The sequence below is a fragment of the Vipera berus genome, assembly GCF_964194415.1.
Source record: "Vipera berus genome assembly, chromosome: 7".
NCBI classification, from domain to species: domain Eukaryota; kingdom Metazoa; phylum Chordata; class Lepidosauria; order Squamata; family Viperidae; genus Vipera; species Vipera berus.
The window spans coordinates 13,255,999-13,274,230 of NC_138209.1; the positions used below are offsets into that span (position 1 = coordinate 13,255,999).

At 40.5% G+C, this 18,232-nt stretch overlaps 1 protein-coding gene across 6 annotated transcripts in view; it reads left to right on the forward strand.

The window, feature by feature from the left end:
- AFF1 (ALF transcription elongation factor 1) overlaps positions 1-18,232 on the forward strand; it is a 183,770-nt gene that overhangs the window by 118,958 nt on the left and 46,580 nt on the right. For all 6 annotated transcript variants that reach the window (XR_014027154.1, XM_081333155.1, XM_081333154.1 and 3 more), the window contains 3 exons: positions 5,314-5,368; positions 5,854-5,891; positions 13,228-13,387. Coding sequence is in view for 5 of the 6 variants with exons in the window: in XM_081333155.1 (XP_081189281.1) it covers positions 5,314-5,368; positions 5,854-5,891; positions 13,228-13,387 (253 nt within the window). In the remaining variant the exon portion in view is untranslated. The remainder of the gene's footprint in view (positions 1-5,313; positions 5,369-5,853; positions 5,892-13,227; positions 13,388-18,232) is intronic.

Consider the following 18,232-nt stretch of genomic DNA (forward strand, 5'->3'; position numbering starts at 1 on the left):
AGTGGAGTGTCTGCCCTTTCCTGGCAAAAATTCATCAATTGCAAAAGATTGTTGCTGCATTATTAATAGCTTATCTGGAAGCTATTAATAATGTGCCAATAGAGACAGTTTGTGTCTGTCAGACATGAGATCAATTAGAAGTAATGTACAAACTATAAGTGTATGCACTGCCAGGTCTGTCTTGCCTTGCCTTGCCTTGCCTTGCCTTGCCTTGCCTTGCCTCACCTCGCCCTATCTATCTATCTATCTATCTATCTATCTATCTATCTATCTATCTATCTATCTATGTATCTATGTATCTATCTATCCTTTTATTTTGTATGGCATAAGGCAGACATGTCAAACACAAGGCCCGGGGGCCAGATCCGGCCCGCGAAGTGGTTTCATGTGGCCCCCGAAGCCATCCTGGAAACAGTGAGGGAACGGCCCCCACTGCCTTGGCCCTGGCCCAGAGACCCTCCTTCTGCCAGAGACCCTCAGATCTGTCCCACTCCTGCCCAGGCCCCCATAGGCACCCTTAATGCGAACGATGTAGAGCTGGCCACACCCACCCAGTAGACCACACCCACCCAGGCCACGCCCACCCAGTAGGCCACACCCACCCAGGCCACACCCACCCGGCCCCCTGAGGGCAACTGCAATGCTGATGCGGCCCTCAATGAAATTGAGTTTGACACCCCTGGCATAAGGGAACATTGTGCTCCCTCTTCATATTTCCCTCTAGCAGCAACCTTGTGGCATGTGATGAACTCAAAGAGAGAAACCCAAAGTCACCCAATTGGCTTCTGTGTAAAGAAGAGCTAGAACTTACGGTCTCCAATTTGTAGTCCAGCATCTTATCAAACCAAATGTACCAAACAAATGTCATGTGCATTTGTTACTTGCCATTAACCAAGATGACCAATTGTGGAGTTGGTTCTTATTGCTATTAGTCCACTGTACAGAATGAAAACCTTGGCAGTTATAAACTCCTAGCAGATTGTAGTTTATCCTTTTGAAAGATTCCTACTAATGCTTCATGAAAAGTTTCATTAAAGCATTCTTCCCATTATATGCCGAATGAATGATGTGGCAACATGGAACCAGATCCCTGAAGCCCAATAGTTAACTCCGTCACCTATTTTGTATGGTCTATAGATCAGTTCAGAATACCCATGAGAACTGGTGAAGCATGGAATGAGAGAGTGGAATGTGATAAAATAAGTCTTAAGTCTAATCAGTACCTTAAAGAGATGTAAATTCATTGAATGAAATAATTTTTGTCCATTTTCTTCCACTTTCTTCACTTGTGACTATGGTAAATGCACAGGGCCCACCACAAGTGTCCCTTAGAAAGAAAGAATAATTTACAAAAATCTTGTACCAGTTCAGAATGTGAGACATAAACCTTTCATTTCATGCTTTTACTATTACATTTCCACAATTCTTCTGCATGCTTTTAACTTCCTTTTCTTAGATAACTGTCTCTTGTTTGTCTTATAGTTTTGTAGAAATCAATACCATAGAATCAGGAAGGAAAGGAACATTCATGCAGGGGATCTTATTATTAGCTTCAATATGTAGCTGAAGGATTGCCTTCTGGGGTTTTACTTATCATGACATAATCCCTTGGTATGTCTCCTTTACATAATAGGATTCATTGTACAACACAAATGCCGAAGGACCACACTTCATTAGAATGTGTGTTTACACTAATCAAGGCTAAACAAGGGGCTGATTTCCCTGCTAGTAATTGTATTCAGTAACTTGCCAATGCTACAGAATTGTTTTGTCTGATACGATTATGGCTAATCTGGAGGGCCACCATGAAGACTGCAATATACACAGTGGTGGGATTAAAATATGTGAACAACTGGTTCTCCGTGTGGATGCTGCTTCCAAAAGTCCGTCCTGGGCCTGGGCAACAAAAAATTAGCTACCAGTTCTACCGAACTGGTGCGAAGTGACTGAATCCCACCACTGAATATACAGTAGATATATGAACTTCATGGCTTCAGTTTTACTTCATATGATGAGGATTGTTTTTTAGCACCTGTGAGAAAAAAATAAAAATAAAAAGATCCATTTTGGGGAAAACAAGTTAATCTGCATTCTGCCTCCCTGGTTGGACAGGTAAAGGTGCATTGGCCCTGAAATACACTTCCACCCTGAAGTCTGACTGGTAGATTTGAATGCAAGGACAGCAAAATATATTATCATGGTGATGATGATCTAGCGGAGGCAGGCATTTGTCTTCTTCCTGGACAGCCAGATACATATTCATAGTTTTGGCTTCTCATTCAAACCTCTCTCTCAGTGGGCTTTTTGTTCTTTCAATAACAGGGTTTTTTTAGTAACATGCAGGCTGCTTTTCTTAAGAAGCTGCCTTATAGCAATTTGGGGACATCTAGCCTGGAGTTGTTTAAACTTGCTGAGTCCATTCTGCCTAGCGTTGGCAGGAGTCAGAGCTACGGATTTTTGCATGCAAAGTGTGTATAAATTTCAACGGCTTTGCTTATCTTCTGAAGGAGAAATAATGATAGAAATGATGAAAAGAACATTAAATCACTTTTCTTTCATGCTGTAGTACAGAAACAGTTTTATTTCCTTGATTGATGTTGGTGAAAGCTTGTGTGTCTCTTAAATAGTCTTTATTTATATTTATTTATGGTCAAAAATAGTTTGGGTACAATCAATGTTCAGCACAAAAAAATATCCCCACTTAATAACCTAGCATCTATAAAGTATCAAGATTATAAATCAGCCATTCTGCTGAAACATATTTAACGGTCAACCATGTACACATTTTTATTGTAATGACGGATCTGATAAGAGATTGTATGATGACTTGTATTATACAATTAATGAATTGTATAATGTTTTACTATTAATTTGGTTAGAAGGGGTATTAATAGAATGAGTGTCTGCATTATGGCAGCAATGCAGGAATTTCTGGATGGTTGCATCTATTTCTCTGACTGCTCATATACACCAGTCTATTCTAATATGGATACATTGCTAGATTTCCTTTCCAGAGACATTGATGGTAAGACATTCAGCAGGAGAAGTGAAATTTCTTTGTTGTGAAGCATAAGCAGTATTAAATAATAATGTAAAGATTCGTGGACTGGCTTCTTCCCATCAAATGATTTTTGATGGCTTATATCTTAACGGCCACGACCTGACTGTAATCTTAACCTTCTCAGAAGCTGACCTGAAAATCTAAAATATTAAATGCTGTTTTCAGGGTTTTTTTTCCTCCAAGAAATATAATCATACAGGATACTTGAGGTCAAAGATCGAGATGAAAATCTCTGTTTAAGTCAATATTTGAAGCAACCATACTCTATTGCAGAGGGCCATCACTCATTCCAAGCGTAAACAATGGGAATACATCAGAGGGCCTGGAATACAGCTGTTAATATTTTTAATGAATAGTTTCTAGTGTTGGGAATCTTTATGGAATCTTTATACCCACCTGAAAATTCTACGTGATTTGACTGATTTTCTTGGCCTTAAAAACTTTAAGCGTCACCCATTTGTAATTGTTGTCCAGTGGACAGGAAACGTGTGACTTAACCTGGATACAGATGGATAGACGTTCTTCTGTTCCCTCCAAAATGTTGCTCTCTCTCTCTCTCTCTCTCTCTCTCTCTCTCTCTCTCTCTCTCTGTGTGTGTGTGTGTGAGAGAGAGAGAGAGAGAGAGAGAGAGAGATTTTGTGTGAGTTTGCCTACATCTCATCCATGTGTGTTTATGGACCATTCTCTTTCTTGATAATATCATAACCTTTACTTTGATATAAGGTATAAGGTCACAAGATACTGAAGCAAACATTTGGTTGATCCTATTTGAACAGGGACTTGAGCAGACAATCGTCCTTGGACATCCAGATACTATCCTGAGACACACCAGTCACTGTTAGATGGAGGAATGTTTTAACCACCACCACAACCTGTGTATAGGAATTGAGTTAATTACTGACGTAAGGCCCACAAATGCTACATACAAGGCTTCCCCGGAAATGCTGGGGAACTCGTTACTTGCTCTTCAGGCAAAATTTGACTACATTCTACCCACTCTAGTAATTTCCAAATACAGGGCACACAAAGCTTTTATCAATCACACACAGTCATGTGTGTGTATGTGTGTGTGTCACCCACAGGATTGGGGGAAGAGGTATACTTAAAAAAGACTGCCAGCTGGCAAGCTTAAACAAATAGATCTTATCTAGAATCTCTAATCTCTTGTGTTTTTATTTGGATTTGTTATCCATCACTTTGTTCTCTTGGCTCTTAAAAGTATTATTTGTTTGGAAACAAACCACTGCCAGGGATCATCCCCAAAGTGGTCAAATTTCCGCATTTTGAGAACAGTTCAGTATAGCCTTCAGTTTCTGTGGATAAATGGAAAAAAAACACATTGAGCACAACGCTGAAGTTATTGGAAGGAGCAAAGAACCTTTTAATTATATTTTTCAGAACTGAAACCCAAGCATCTTAGGGTGATATTTTAATGATTTTTATTTTAACTCAATTCAGCTATGCATTTTTTTAAGTTTTCCTACACGTCACATTTAGATTATCATGATTTTACAGGCAGCTTTGAAAGAGTTAGAGTTTTAAATGTAATATATTTTCCTATTCATTAGACAGGTACTATTGAATTAATTCTCTTAATTAATTAGAACAATTTATTTTCTAATTTTATTTATTAATTTGTTCTGTTACATATCATTAAATTGTTCCTTTTCTTTCAGTTGCTCACAGCTGTTCTCAAAACTTCAATAAATGAAAGAAAGCTAGGTTGACTTTAGACATTATGACTGCGTTTCATTTTATGACAAGCTTTAAGTAGCTTATTGTTGTGATTAATTTTGCGCATTCTGTTTTGCCTATCAGAATTGTTACAATATCTAGGAATACGTTGCTGAATCACATTTGTAGGAGCATATTTTGTAGATTTTCTTTTATGGCATGTTTTCTTTATTAGCCAGTGAGGAGTGGAGCGTGAATGTCTCTTGCTTTCAAGAACATGTGGTTGGGTTAGGGTTTTTGTTTTATTTTTATTTATTTTTTGCAGTGCAAATATGAAATTTGTGTTCCATAAAGAACATTTTCTGAAAAACTACTGTGTCCACCATAATTTGCCTAGAGCACTTTCTATACTAAACTGGGAAGTTTACAAAGGTAAAACTTTTGAATCTTGACCTGTGAATGTTGCATACGAAAGCCAAGGTTGTCGCATGACAATTAAGCTTGCATTTGCCAAAATAAATTTATGGTAGTTCCAAGTCTGAGTATTGATCTGCACTGATGACTTCTTTGCCTTTCAGAACACTGCATAAAGATCTAGAGATCAGTGACAGTGAAGACTGCGACGATGACCAAGTCAGTATTTATCTCTCTCTCTCTCCTTCTCTCTCTCTCCCTCCCTCTCCCTCTCCCTCTCCCTCTCTCTCTCTCTCTCTCTCTCTCTCTCTCTCTCTATATATATATATATATATATATATATATATATATATATTCAACTATGAATCAGTCTTCCCCAACTTTGTGTACAACTCACAGAATTCCTGCCCTTTGTGCTGTGCTAGCAAAGCATTTTGAGAATTGTAACATAGTACAATTGTAGGGCACATGGTTGGGGTAGACCAGGGGTAGGCAACCTTGGTTCTATGACTCGTGGACTTCAACTTCAGCTCAGGAATTCTGGGAGTTGAAGTCCATGAGTCATAAAAGAGCCAAGGTTGCCTACCCCTTGGGTAGACTAATCTTTCCAATACAATAGAATGCATTTAAATTTTTCTGCAGTTGATTTTCCATGTGGCCTGGTTAAACTAAAACTTTCTCTTTTTCATTTCCCTTTGTATCAGGTTTCTGATAAACCGTCTTCCTCATCAACGCCTCCAAGGTACAGTTTCTTTATGAAGAATAAGAGGAAATTGTGGGAAGGAGGCTTGATTGTAAACATTCACTATGTGTAACTAGAAATTTCTGTAGAAGTATTCAGAGAGTAGGAAAAGTTGAAAGGGACAAGCTAAACTTTTCACAGATATTTGTAAAGCTGATTTGAAACCAACATAAGTTTATGTTGCTTTCCAAGTTTATTTAAACTTGGAAAAATACCAAGTCATGTTGCTTGACCTCTAGGCTGTGATAATAAGAATGAGCAAAACAGTATTTCCTTAATAACTCGTTGAACAGCCAGTTTGCAGATGTGACAGTAAATATGATATGAAGTACCATTTGTGGGACGCGTTGGCTCAGTGGGTTAGGACACTGAGCTTGTCCAATCAGAAGATCAACAGTTTGGTGGGTTGAATCCCGAGTGCTGCGTAACAGAGTGAGCGCCTGTTACTCGTCCCAGCTTCTGCCAACCTAGCAGTTCGAAAGCACGTAAAAATGCAAGTAGAAAAATAGGGACCACTACGGTGGGAAGGTAACAGCGTTCCGTGTGCCTTTGGCGTCTAGTCATGCTGGCCACATGACCACGGAGACGTCCTCGGACAAGCGCTGGCTCTTCGGCTTTGAAACGGAGATGAGCACCGCCCCCTAGAGTTGGAAACGACTAGCACGCATGTGCGGGGGAACCTTTACCTTTACCATTTATGTAAGCTGGTATCAGCTCCGTGGAGGAAAATTAGGTCATTCAAAACAATGCATATTCAAAAGTATACTCATTAGTTTCAGAGCCGTCTCATATATTGCTAAGTAATCTAATCTTGCCTTGCTGTAAAATACGGTTTAAAAATCAGGATCCGCTCTTAGATAATTGTTCTTCTCCCTGCCTCTTCCAGCATACTATACATTTCATTCCTTGTGGGCATTAAGAGAGGGTTTTTTTATTGCAAATATACTGAGCAGTGAACACTGGCAATATAGTAGTGAATCCACAAGGTGAAAGAGCAGAGGTTTAAACCAGGGGTCCCCAACCCTTGGGCAGCGGCTGATTACTGGGCCGTGAACTGTTCAGAACCGGGCTGTGGGAGGAGTGAGCTCTCCCGCATATCCCCATTGCACGAGCAGCAGGCGAGTGTGCGCACAAACACTCCATTTGCACAAGTGGTGGGAGGACTTGCTGGCCAATTACACAAATGGAGCTGGGCACTTGCCGGCCACTCGCATGGAACCATCCCATCCGTCCCCTGCCCCCGCCCGTCCACAAAGCCGGAAAGGTTGGGGAACTCTGATCTAAACCATTTTTTCGCAGAACCCCTCTAGGTCTTCATGCTGTGTGGCCTTGCCTCCTGCTTTGGGGTTGCAGCTTAGGGGCAGCATAGAAGCATTTTGCTAAGCAAGTCTTTGCTTCCTCTTTGGGAAATAAGTCTCAAGGAGATAAACAAAACAAAACTTTACACACACCCCGAAAAGAGGGGGGGGGGAAGCAATGATGTTTAATTTTACTTTTTAAATGTTTTTTCACTTAGCTTTTTAATATTAAAATACAACTTTACAATGTGGAAGGAGACAGACTGCAGAAATGTCTACTCTGTGGGGGCAAAAACTTGCATAGTTGGGTATACATGTATGATACTTTGGTAATCAATCATACAGACAATTCAAAATAAAATAACAATGCTCTGAGTTGACCACAAAATGTGGATTTTTCTTGTCGGAATCTCAGAAAATATGCTGAGAGTGGGCATAGATTTGGCCATAAATTTCAAGACAATTTACCCCCTTAGGCAAGCCTTATTATAGACGTGCTGGATTTTAGCGTGCACGCACATACACACTGCAAGATCTTTGTTCTTCAGTATATTTATTTTTACATTCTTTTTCCTTTAAGGGCAGTATCTTAACGAATGAATGACATTCTGCCTAGCAGCTTTACATCCATATGCAAATATCTTCCTGGCTTCCAAGCCACAAAAAACTTATCAAGGGCTCCACTGCTTTTTCTTTTATATATATACTGCTCAAAATAAATAAATAAAGGGAACACTTAAACAACACAATGTACTGTATTTAATAGTAGGATGTCTTATCTTCTGTTCCCTTTATTTTTTTGAGCAGTATATTTCTCTTAGTTTGTATTAGTTTTTTTTATCTTTCTGTTTTTAAATTTCAATACAAATTATCATTAAAAAATGGGTTGTGGCATAATTTATCCAAATATCAAGTAATTATTCAACCTCCAGGTTCAAGTGGTTTCTTAAGAAGAAGCTCAAGCAGCTTTAATGATGTAACACTGACTGAGAATAACTGAACAGTGTGGCTTATTTCTCAATAATGTTAAGAGTGAAGCTAGCCCAGTATCAGTGACTCTCAGCTGCCCTACACCTCAGCCTGAGAAGGCAAAATATTGGTTGCCTTGGCAATACCAGGTGGAGTCTTAAATTTAAACCCTGGGATATATATCCACATAGATACAGTTTGATTTTCATAAAAAGCAGTAGGTACGTTTGTTGTACAGATAGCCTTTGACTTACAATTGTTCATTTAGTGACCATTTGAAGAAAGTGACATGATCATTTTCACACTTAACAACCATTACAGCATCCCCATGATCACGTGATCGAAATTCAGATCCTTGGCAACTGGCACGTATTTATGACAGTTTCACTCTCTCAGGCTCCCATATAATCACCTTTTGCTATCTTCTGGCAAGGAAAATCCATGGGAAAGCCAGATTGACTTAACAGTTGTGTTACTAACTTAAGAACGGCAGTGTTTCACTTAAGAGCCTTGGTGGAGCAGTGGGCTAATGCCTCCTTAAGTAACACCAGCTGCCTGCAATTAGTGCAGGTTCGAGTCCCACCAGGCTCAAGATTGACTCAGCCTTCCATCCTTCCAAGGTAGGTAAAATGAGGAGCCAGATTGTTGGGGGCAATAAGCTGAGTTTGTAATAATGCCGCTTGGAGGGGCCCGAAAGCAGGCATATACATAGAATGAAGGCTATTGCTAAGCACATTGATTTGTGCTTTAAATTGTAAGCCGCCCTGAGTCTTCGGAGAAGGGCGGGATATAAATGCGATTTTTTAAAAAAAAGAACTGTGGCAGGAGAGGTTGTAGAATAGGGCAAACTCAGTTAACAACTATCTTGCTTAGCAATGGAGATTTTGGACCCAATTGTGGTCGTAAGTTGAGGACTACATAGAACACCTTCATTTTAGTCTGCAGTAAAGTAACTAACCTACTTAAGTTGTATCCATAAGCCTTCTTTGAAAAAGCTAAACCTGCGTTCGAAAAGCCAGGATGTCATCCCAATAAATACATATAACAGGGCAAAAGACCTTGAAATAATTTTTTTTTGTCACAACAGTAAAAGCTTTACAACTAAACTGTGAATCTGAAGTTGAGGGTATTTCTCTGTAAAAATTCATTTCTGCTTACTAGAAATATAAACGCTGTAAGTTTTGAGGAGCATCCTTTAGGATAAAAGTATCGATTCCAAATGCAGATCATTTTTTGGCATATTTCCCAATAAGTTGTTTAAGTAACTGCTAATGTTGTGCTCCATGATGCCTGAACTCGACACTAATAATTACCTTGTCCCTGAAGCTGTTACATTCTTCAACTGTAGATCTGGAATTGGCAGAAATCATGTCTTTAAGCAAGGCAAAAATTCACTAGGGTGGGCAAAAAGTTAAAAAAAGAGTTCATTTTTAAGAAAATTTACATTAGAAAAGTATGTGCACATTTATAGCCCTCCAAAGAAACCCACACAGCCAAATCTTAGAATAAAAAAGGAGATTATGATTTAAATATGGAGTGAGTAGGAGGAAAAAGTTCAAGTAGTTTGATATGGGAAGTTCAGAAACAAGCCATTAATTATATTAAAGTGAAGTGATAGGTTTGGGTTGAGTACAAGGCATGTTTCAACATGTAAACCTTAGATAGGAGCATTTTCAGCTAATTTGATATTCTGCTAGGCATTGCTTCACTTGTGCTAGTCAAATGCTTGCTATTGTTAGAAAAATGATCATAGCTTGTTTTGGACTGTGTGTTGGTGTGGATGTGTATAAAGTAATTAGTTCATGCTGAGGTTTTTGATCATTTATCATAACGTGACAAATATGGATAGTAAAGTTCTGGCTCGGTGGGTTTCACTCTGAAGGGTCTAGGATAGGGGTAGGCAACCTTGGCTCTTTTATGACTCATGGACTTCAACATAGTCCATGAGTCATAAAAGAGCCAAGGTTGCCTAACCCTATCCTAGACCCTTCAGGATTGCCTACCCTTATCCTAGATCCTGGCTCAGGAATTCTGGGAGTTGAAGTCCATGAGTCGTAAAAGAGTCCAAGGTTGCCTACCCCTGGTCTAGGACAACTCGCCCCAGCCAACTTGCTACGGGACAAGAATTACATTAATATCAAAGAAATGGTGGAATAGAATCACTAAAGAAAGGATGAAAAGAGTGGGACAAAAATGAAATGCGAATGATAAAAATTAAACTGTTTTTAACAATTATTTTAAATCGTTAAATTGAACTGCTGAATTGTCTGTCCCATGGCAAGTTGGCCCGTGGTGAGTTGTGTCTCGTTCCGTTCATTGAAGCTTCTCCCTGACGTAATCTAGCTGATCCAGGTTTTGAACTGGGGAACCACAAGGTGTGGTCCCCAACTTACGACTATGACTGGGACCAGAATTTTCATTGCTGCAGAAGGCAGTTGTTAAATGAGTTTCACCGATGGTATTACCTTTTTTTCTGCCAAGCGTGTTAAGCAGGTCACTGCAGTTGCTAAGCGAACCATATGGTTGCTAAGCAAGTCTGCCTTCCTCCGTTGATTTTGCTCATCGGAACTAGCAGAGAAGGTTGCAAATGCCAGTCACGTGACCCTGGGATGCTGCAACCATCATAAATACATGCCCGTTGCAAAACACCCGAATTTTGATCATGTGACCATAGAGGATGCTGTGATAGTCAGAAGTGCGAGGATTGGTCCTAAGTTACCCTTGTAATGCTGCTGTATTGAATGGTCACTAAACAAAAGTTTGTCGGTCAAGGACTACCTATAATACAAATACCATAGGTGTGAATCAGCCCACAGCAACAGTTTACCTCCTCAAATTGGCATCGTTTGTAGAAATGATGAGTAATTAAAAAAAGGTAAAGGTTTCCCTGTCAAGTCATGTCTGACTCTAGGGCACAGTGCTCATCTCTGTTTCGTGGCCAAGGGATCCAGTGCGTCCAAACACAATTTCCATGGTCATGCGACCAAGGGACATGGAATGCTGTTAGCTTCCCACCGAAGTGGCACCTATTAATCTAATAGGTGGAGGCTAAAACATATAAAGAACGGTTGCTGGAACCGAGTATGTCTAGTTTAATGAAGAGAAGGATGAGGGGGGGGGAACATGACAGCAGTGTTCTAATATCTCAGGGGCTGCCACAAAGAAGCAAGCTATTCTCCAAAGCACCTGAACGCAGGACAAGAAGCAATGGATGGAAATTAATCCAAGGAGAGAAGCATCCTAGAACTAAGGAGAAATTTCCTGACAGTTAGAACAATTAATCAGTGGAACAACCTGCCTCCAGAAGCTGTGAATGCTCCAACACTGGAAGTTTTTAATAAGAGATTGGACAACCATTTGTCTGAAATGGTATAGGGTTTCCTGCCTGAGCAGCGGGTTGGACTAGAAGACCTCTAAGATCCCTTCCAACTCTGTTATTCTGTTAATCTTCTTGCATTTGCATGCTTTCAAATTGCTGGGTGGCCACCAGCTGGGAAGGCCTCCGGCTGCCAAGTTCGGCATCTTTAATCACTGAGCCGTCGCTTCCCCTATGTAATTATTTAGCATTGAAATTACTTATTATTAAAGTACTTTTTCCCATTATTTTAAATGTATATTGACTGGATAAAGAAAGTGTTAGAAATTGAATGTTGTGCTTTTACTCCCACCAAGTATTGACGGTATATTAGGAATAGAGCAAGTAACATGTGCTCACAAACACACATGCTCTGTTAAATATGTGCTGTCATGAATGAAGGCCTATTCATCTGCTCAGTGACTGCAAATCCTTCGGGAAGAAGAGAGGCTTTAAATCAGCGGTATAGCACATTCTTTGCATGTATGTTTCTATACCTGGCACTTCAGATTTGAAGGACTGGAAAATTCTTCTTTGGATAGACGCAGAGGCTAGATTGCTCTCGCAAGAATGCAAATCACGCAGACTTTCTGGACAACGAATTTCCTGCAAGATGTGGGTCTAATTTTGAATAAGTATGTCTTAAGATTGAATTTTAAGCAGACAAAATCTATTTCTCGTATGTTCACACACTGAAGAATTTTTCTTTGGAATAATACAGAATTGGGAAAAAGGATAATTAATAATAATAATAATAATAATAATAATAATAATAATAATAATAATAATAATAATAATAATAATAATTATTATTATTATTATTATTATTTAATTTAATTTCTATATCGCCCTTCTCCCGAAGGACTCAGGGCGGTGTACAGGGCAAATACAGTAAAAATACAGTGTACAAAAGTTAAAAAAGAATTAAATAATACAGCCCAATTCCAATAAAATTAATACAGTTAATATTAAAATACCCCAAACCCATCAGACCAGGCCGGCTTGTTCAGATGAAAATAGAAGGTTGCATACATACGTATGACATTTTTCTTCAGGAAAATACAGGTAGTCCTCAACTTACAGTGATTTATATAGAACTGGAAAAGCGACCTGTGACCATGTTTCACCCTTATGATTGTTGTAGCACGCCTATGGTCACATCAAAATTCAGATGCTTTGCAGCTGGGGTTGGTGTGTCCTGGGGTCACGTGATCACCTTTTCCGATCTCGGAAGCATTGACAATGAGGAAGCCAGATTCATTTAACGGTGTTACTAACTTAACAACTGCAGTGATTTACTTAACAACCGTGCCGAGAAAATTTGTTAAATGAGGCAAAGTTCACTTAACAGTTGTCTCGCTTAGCAACGTCCTGGACTGCCTGCAGTATGTTTTGGCAATTAGTTTTAAAAGCATTCAAGTCTCCTTATGTTGCCAGCAGTTATATCATTCCAGCAGCCTCACTATGGCAATCTCCCTCTTTGTCGTTGCGTGTACTTTATTTTTAGCCATGTCCTTCTTTAGTCTCTAAAACCTGACGAAAGATCTTCCTTCGTTCTTGGGTCTTCGCATTGATTGGTGAACAGTGGTGTCACATTTGTAAGTTGTGCTGATTGAACGGTTTCGCCTCACAGGGCCGTGTCAAGCGGGAGAGGAGAATTCAGAAAGACGATCCGCATCCATTTCTAATTTTACCCCCTGGTTTTGGTTTGCAGTGCCCCGCAATCGCAACCTGAGAGTGTGGCATTGGCTCATTCCAGCAGTGCAGAGTCTGAAAGCACAAGTGATTCAGACAGTTCCTCCGATTCTGAATCAGAAAGCAGCTCTAGTGACAGCGAAGGAACTGATCCTCCAACAAGAGTCTCGACGCCTGAGGTACAGTGTCCATTTTCTAAATGTGTCCTCTGTATACTCCGGATCAGTGTTTTTCAACGGTGGCGTGCTGGGTGAAGAATTCTGGGAGTTGAAGTCCACACATCTGAAAGTAGTCCCGGTTGAGAAATTTAGTCTAGACCAGGGATAGGCAACCTTGGCTCTTTTATGACTTGTGGACTTCAACTCCCAGAATTCCTCAGCCAGTCTTGCTGAGGGGAAAGGGAGAGGTTTCCAAGCTGAGCCATGCTGGCTCAGGAATTCTGGGGGTTGAAGTCCACGAGTCATAAAAGAGCCAAGGTTGCCTACCCCTGGTCTTAGGCCAGTGTTTCTCAACCTTACTATCTTCAAGACATGTGGACTTCAAATCCCAGAATACCCCAGCCAGCCATACTGGCTGGGGAATTCTGGGAGTTGAAGTCCACACTTCTTAGAGCTGGCAAGGTTGAGAAACACTGGTCTAGACAGTGATTTCCTTTTGTTGATGTTTTTCTCCCTCTTTGTACAAGAACATGTTGGAAAACTATTCTTACCATTTCTAGATAGCTTTGCACCATCTCCTATTTTCTACACTATCTTTGGTAAGCATGCAAGGCCAGCACATATTACTGTGGCTTCCACATGGAACAATCAGGACTTGCAGCTAGAATTTACACAGAAGGAGAGAGAGTTAATGAGTTTTCCTTTTCCTGATTACCTCCCTCCCCATTCTTCCCACTCCCAAAAAAAATAAAAATAAAATAAAAAATGCTGCAATACATCTCCTGGCTGTTGGCCATGCCGATCAAGAATTATAGCATTTGCAATCCAACAGAACACAAGGCCAGTCATTTCAGGAAAACTGCTGTAGTTGATGGGAAACTGCCAGTTCCTCAAAAAGAGTTAAATATAGGGTCAGGATATTAATCAGTTATTCTGGTGCCTTTTCATTTGTCGACTGAAATAAGGGAAATTGGAAAAGACTTGTTTTTCATTGACTAGCTGAACACTCTGCAAACTTTTTCTATAGGTAAATAGAAGAGGTAGGTAGTTGTAAAAAAAGGTAACGGTTCCCCCACACATGTGTGCTAGTCGTTTCCAACTCTAGGGGCCAGTGCTCATCTCCATTTCAAAGCCGAAGAGCCAGCGCTTGTCCGAGGACGTCTCCGTGGTCATGTGGCCGGCATGACTAGACGCCAAAGGCGCACGGAGTGCTGTTAGTTTCCCACCGTAGTGGTCCCTATTTTTCTACTTGCATTTTTACGTGCTTTCGAACTGCTAGGTTGGCAGAAGCTGGGACGAGTAACACATGGTTATTAATTCAGAAATGTTGCTAACTGGGGTTGGTCTCATTGCACAAACACACACACACACATGCACACTCTTACCATGTGGAAGCATTCTAAGTCATCCTCTGAATATAACTGTAATGGCCTTCAGGTTTTGGGTATCCCCAAAAGATCTCTTGAACTTGGATTCCAGTATTTGAGTACTTGGAGTCCAGTATTAAAGTATTAGGATTCATATATTCCAGTATTTGAGAGGAGGATGAGGGGGTCCACTTATTTTCCAAAGCACCAGAAGGCAGGACAAGAAACTATGGATGGAAACTAATCAAGGAGAGAAGCAACCTGGAATTAAGGAGAAACTTCCTGACAGTGAGGACAGTTAACCAGTGGAACAGCTTGCCTTCAGATGTTCTGGGTGCTCCATCACTGGAGGTTTTAAGAAGAGACTGGACAGACACTTGTCTGCTTGAGCAGGAGGCTGGACTAGAAGACCTCCTAGGCCAGGGGTAGGCAACCTCGGCTCTTTTATGACTCATGGACTTCAACTCTCAGAATTCCTGAGTCAGCACCCCTGGCCTAGGCCAAAGGTGTCAAACTGCCAACCCGCAGGCCGGTTGCATCATACAGAGGCCACGCCCCCCCCCCAGCTCCGGCAATTGCAACAAAAAAAAGTTGAGATACGTCGCGACACATCACGTGACCTGGCGAGTTTGACACCCGTGCCCTAGGTCCCTTCCAGCTCTCTTCTGATTCTGGGTCAAACCTGAATCTGTGCGGGGTATGTGGGTTACTCAGCACCCCAATTCTGTTCCTAAATTCGAACTCAAGCCCTTTTATCCTCCCTGTTTTGGCTGTTTATGTTTGCATGTAATAGGCAGCACAGTGTTTATTTTTCACTTTCAAAAATAACCCTTTGAGAAAAGTTTTTAAAGTTAGTTAAGAATTTGCATGGAACATTCGGTCCTTGTAAGCAAAGTTCTGCCTCCTCCTGTTATTTCCCCCCCCCCTCGGACTTGGGTGGGCTCCATATAATTTTACTTGGCTTGGTTTCTTCACTTTTGGAGACTTCCAGTGACCTACTTGGGAAATCAAAATAGGAAAAAGCACCAGCTTTATAATTAAAAGCAGGCCTATGTTGAAACGATTTCAGGAACAGAAAGAAAAGTTGACTTCATCATCTCTTGCCCTGTTAGAATAGCACCATGTTGAAGGAATTTTGGATTGATGCACAATTTTTTTTTGTAGAGTACACTTTTTATTGTGGACACGTAACATAATTTTTGCCAAGTTAGTAATTCTATATCTGAGCTACCCTACTTTGGCGAGAAACGAATACGATTCTTTACACGTAGAAAACTAGTTAGGAACAAATATTCTAATGTAGAATTCTTTTATTGGGATTTTTATATGCTTTATGTCTTTTTTATATTGTATTGTATTTGGGGGGGGTTTTCTCTTTTTAATTGTAAACTGCCCCAAATCATATACTAGAGATGGATGTCCATATAAATTAAGGTTATTAATTTAACTAAATAAGTGCTTAAAGTCTTAACAACACGCAGAAAGGAAATGGAGGTGGGAGGGGAAGGAGGAAAACAAAAATTGGATTCATAGTTCTTCTATTTGACAGTGGATGAGAGAGCAGATTCCTTCCTCCTGTTCTGAAGAGGTCTCCATCTGTCTGATGGTTTTAGGTGTTCTGGTTAATGGGAGACACCAAAACATGAGATTCCTTTCATCTCAGCATGTCTGGCTTAGTTCAGTGCAACACTTGTTTTGCCGCTGTCTTTTGCAGCATTCTTTTCAAAGTGGGAAAATGTCCTATCTGTACACAAATCACTAGTCTACAAGGACAGATTATTTATCTAGGGTCTGTGCTCTTCAGGCAGAAATTAGGTGTACAGCTCAGCCCTTCTCTTCTACCGAGCCTCCGCGCTATCAGCCCCCTCTACCGCAAAGATCCTGCAGGAGAAGGGCATTGTGGACAACTCTGGGATCTGGCAGGATGAGAGCTGTGAACCATAAACGCAAAGCTTTCGCTGTGTCCCTGCATAACAGATACAATGCCCTTGCTGTCCTTAATAGGGACATTAAGGAAACAGGTCAAGGTAGTTGTGATGACAACTCAAATAAGCAGGGGACCATGGTCCGAGATGAACTTGTTTTTGACAGGGAGAAGTGTGAATCAGGTATTACACACCAGTCATGCAAGAACAGAAAGGCATCCAAAAAGAGAAGCCACCTTCTGGTTGGTGATTCAATTATAAGGGATGTAAATTTAGGAAAGGATACAGAGGTTTCAAAAGAGGTCAGGTGTCTTCCAGGTGCTACTGCCAGTAGGGACAAGAAGCATATTTTTAAAATAGTCAACAATGCCAGCAATGACTGTGATGTGGATGCTATTGTACATCTTGGCACTAATGATCTGTGCCAAAAGGATGTACTCTGTGTGCAGAATGATTTCCAGAGCTTGGGGCAGGAACTTAGCAGAATAGGCTGTAGGCTTACTTTTTCAGAGGTTTTACCAGTGTATAAGGAGCAAAATGGAAAAGGCCAGCGTATAGCAGAATTTAATATGTGGCTAAAGGCGTGGTGTAAAGGAGAAGGCTTTGGTTATATTAGTCACGATGTCTGTAGCTGGTCCAATGAAAAAATGTACAAAAGAGATGGTCTGCATCCATCCAAGAAAGGGACTGAGTTACTTGGCAATAAATTCACAGCTTTTCTGGAGGAACATTTAAACTAAACAACGGGGTCAGTGAGTTAATTGATACAGAACATCACTGTCCCTGGCAATCTAAGAAAATAGGGGAAGTCAGGCACAGTGCTAAGCTGCATTAACAGAGGGATAGAATCAAGATCACGTGAAGTACTAATACCACTTTACAATGCCTTGGTAAAGCCACACCTGGAATACTGCATCCAGTTTTGGTCACCACGATGTAAAAAAGATGTCAAGACTCTAGAAAAGGTACAGAGAAGAGCAACAAAGATGATTGGGGGACTGGAGGCTAAAACATATAAGGAACGTTTTCTGGAATTGGGAATGTCTAGTCTAATGAAGAGAAGGACGAGGGGGGACATGATAGCAGTGTTCCAATATCTCAGGGGCTGCCACAAAGAGGAGGGAGTCAAGCTATTCCCAAAGCACCTGAAGGCAGGACAAGAAGCAACGGATGGAAACTAACCAAAGAGAGAAGCAACCTGGAACTAAGGAGAAACTTCCTGACAGTTAGAACAATTAACCAGTGGAACAACTTGCCTCCAGAAGTGGTGAATGCTCCAACACTGGAAGTTTTTAAGAAGAGACTGGACAGCCATTTGCCTGAAATGGTATAGGGTTTCCTGCCTGAGGAGTGGGTTGGACTAGATGACCTCCAATGTCCCTTCCTCCTCCTCCTCCTCCTCCTCATTATTATTATTATTATTATTATTATTATTATTATTATTATTATTATTATTATTATTATTATTATTATTGTCTCCCTTCAAATGTGCATTGCGATAGGTAATCCTCGAAGTACAACGTTTCATTTAGTGACCATTCAAAGTTACAACGGCATTGAAAAAAGTGACTTAT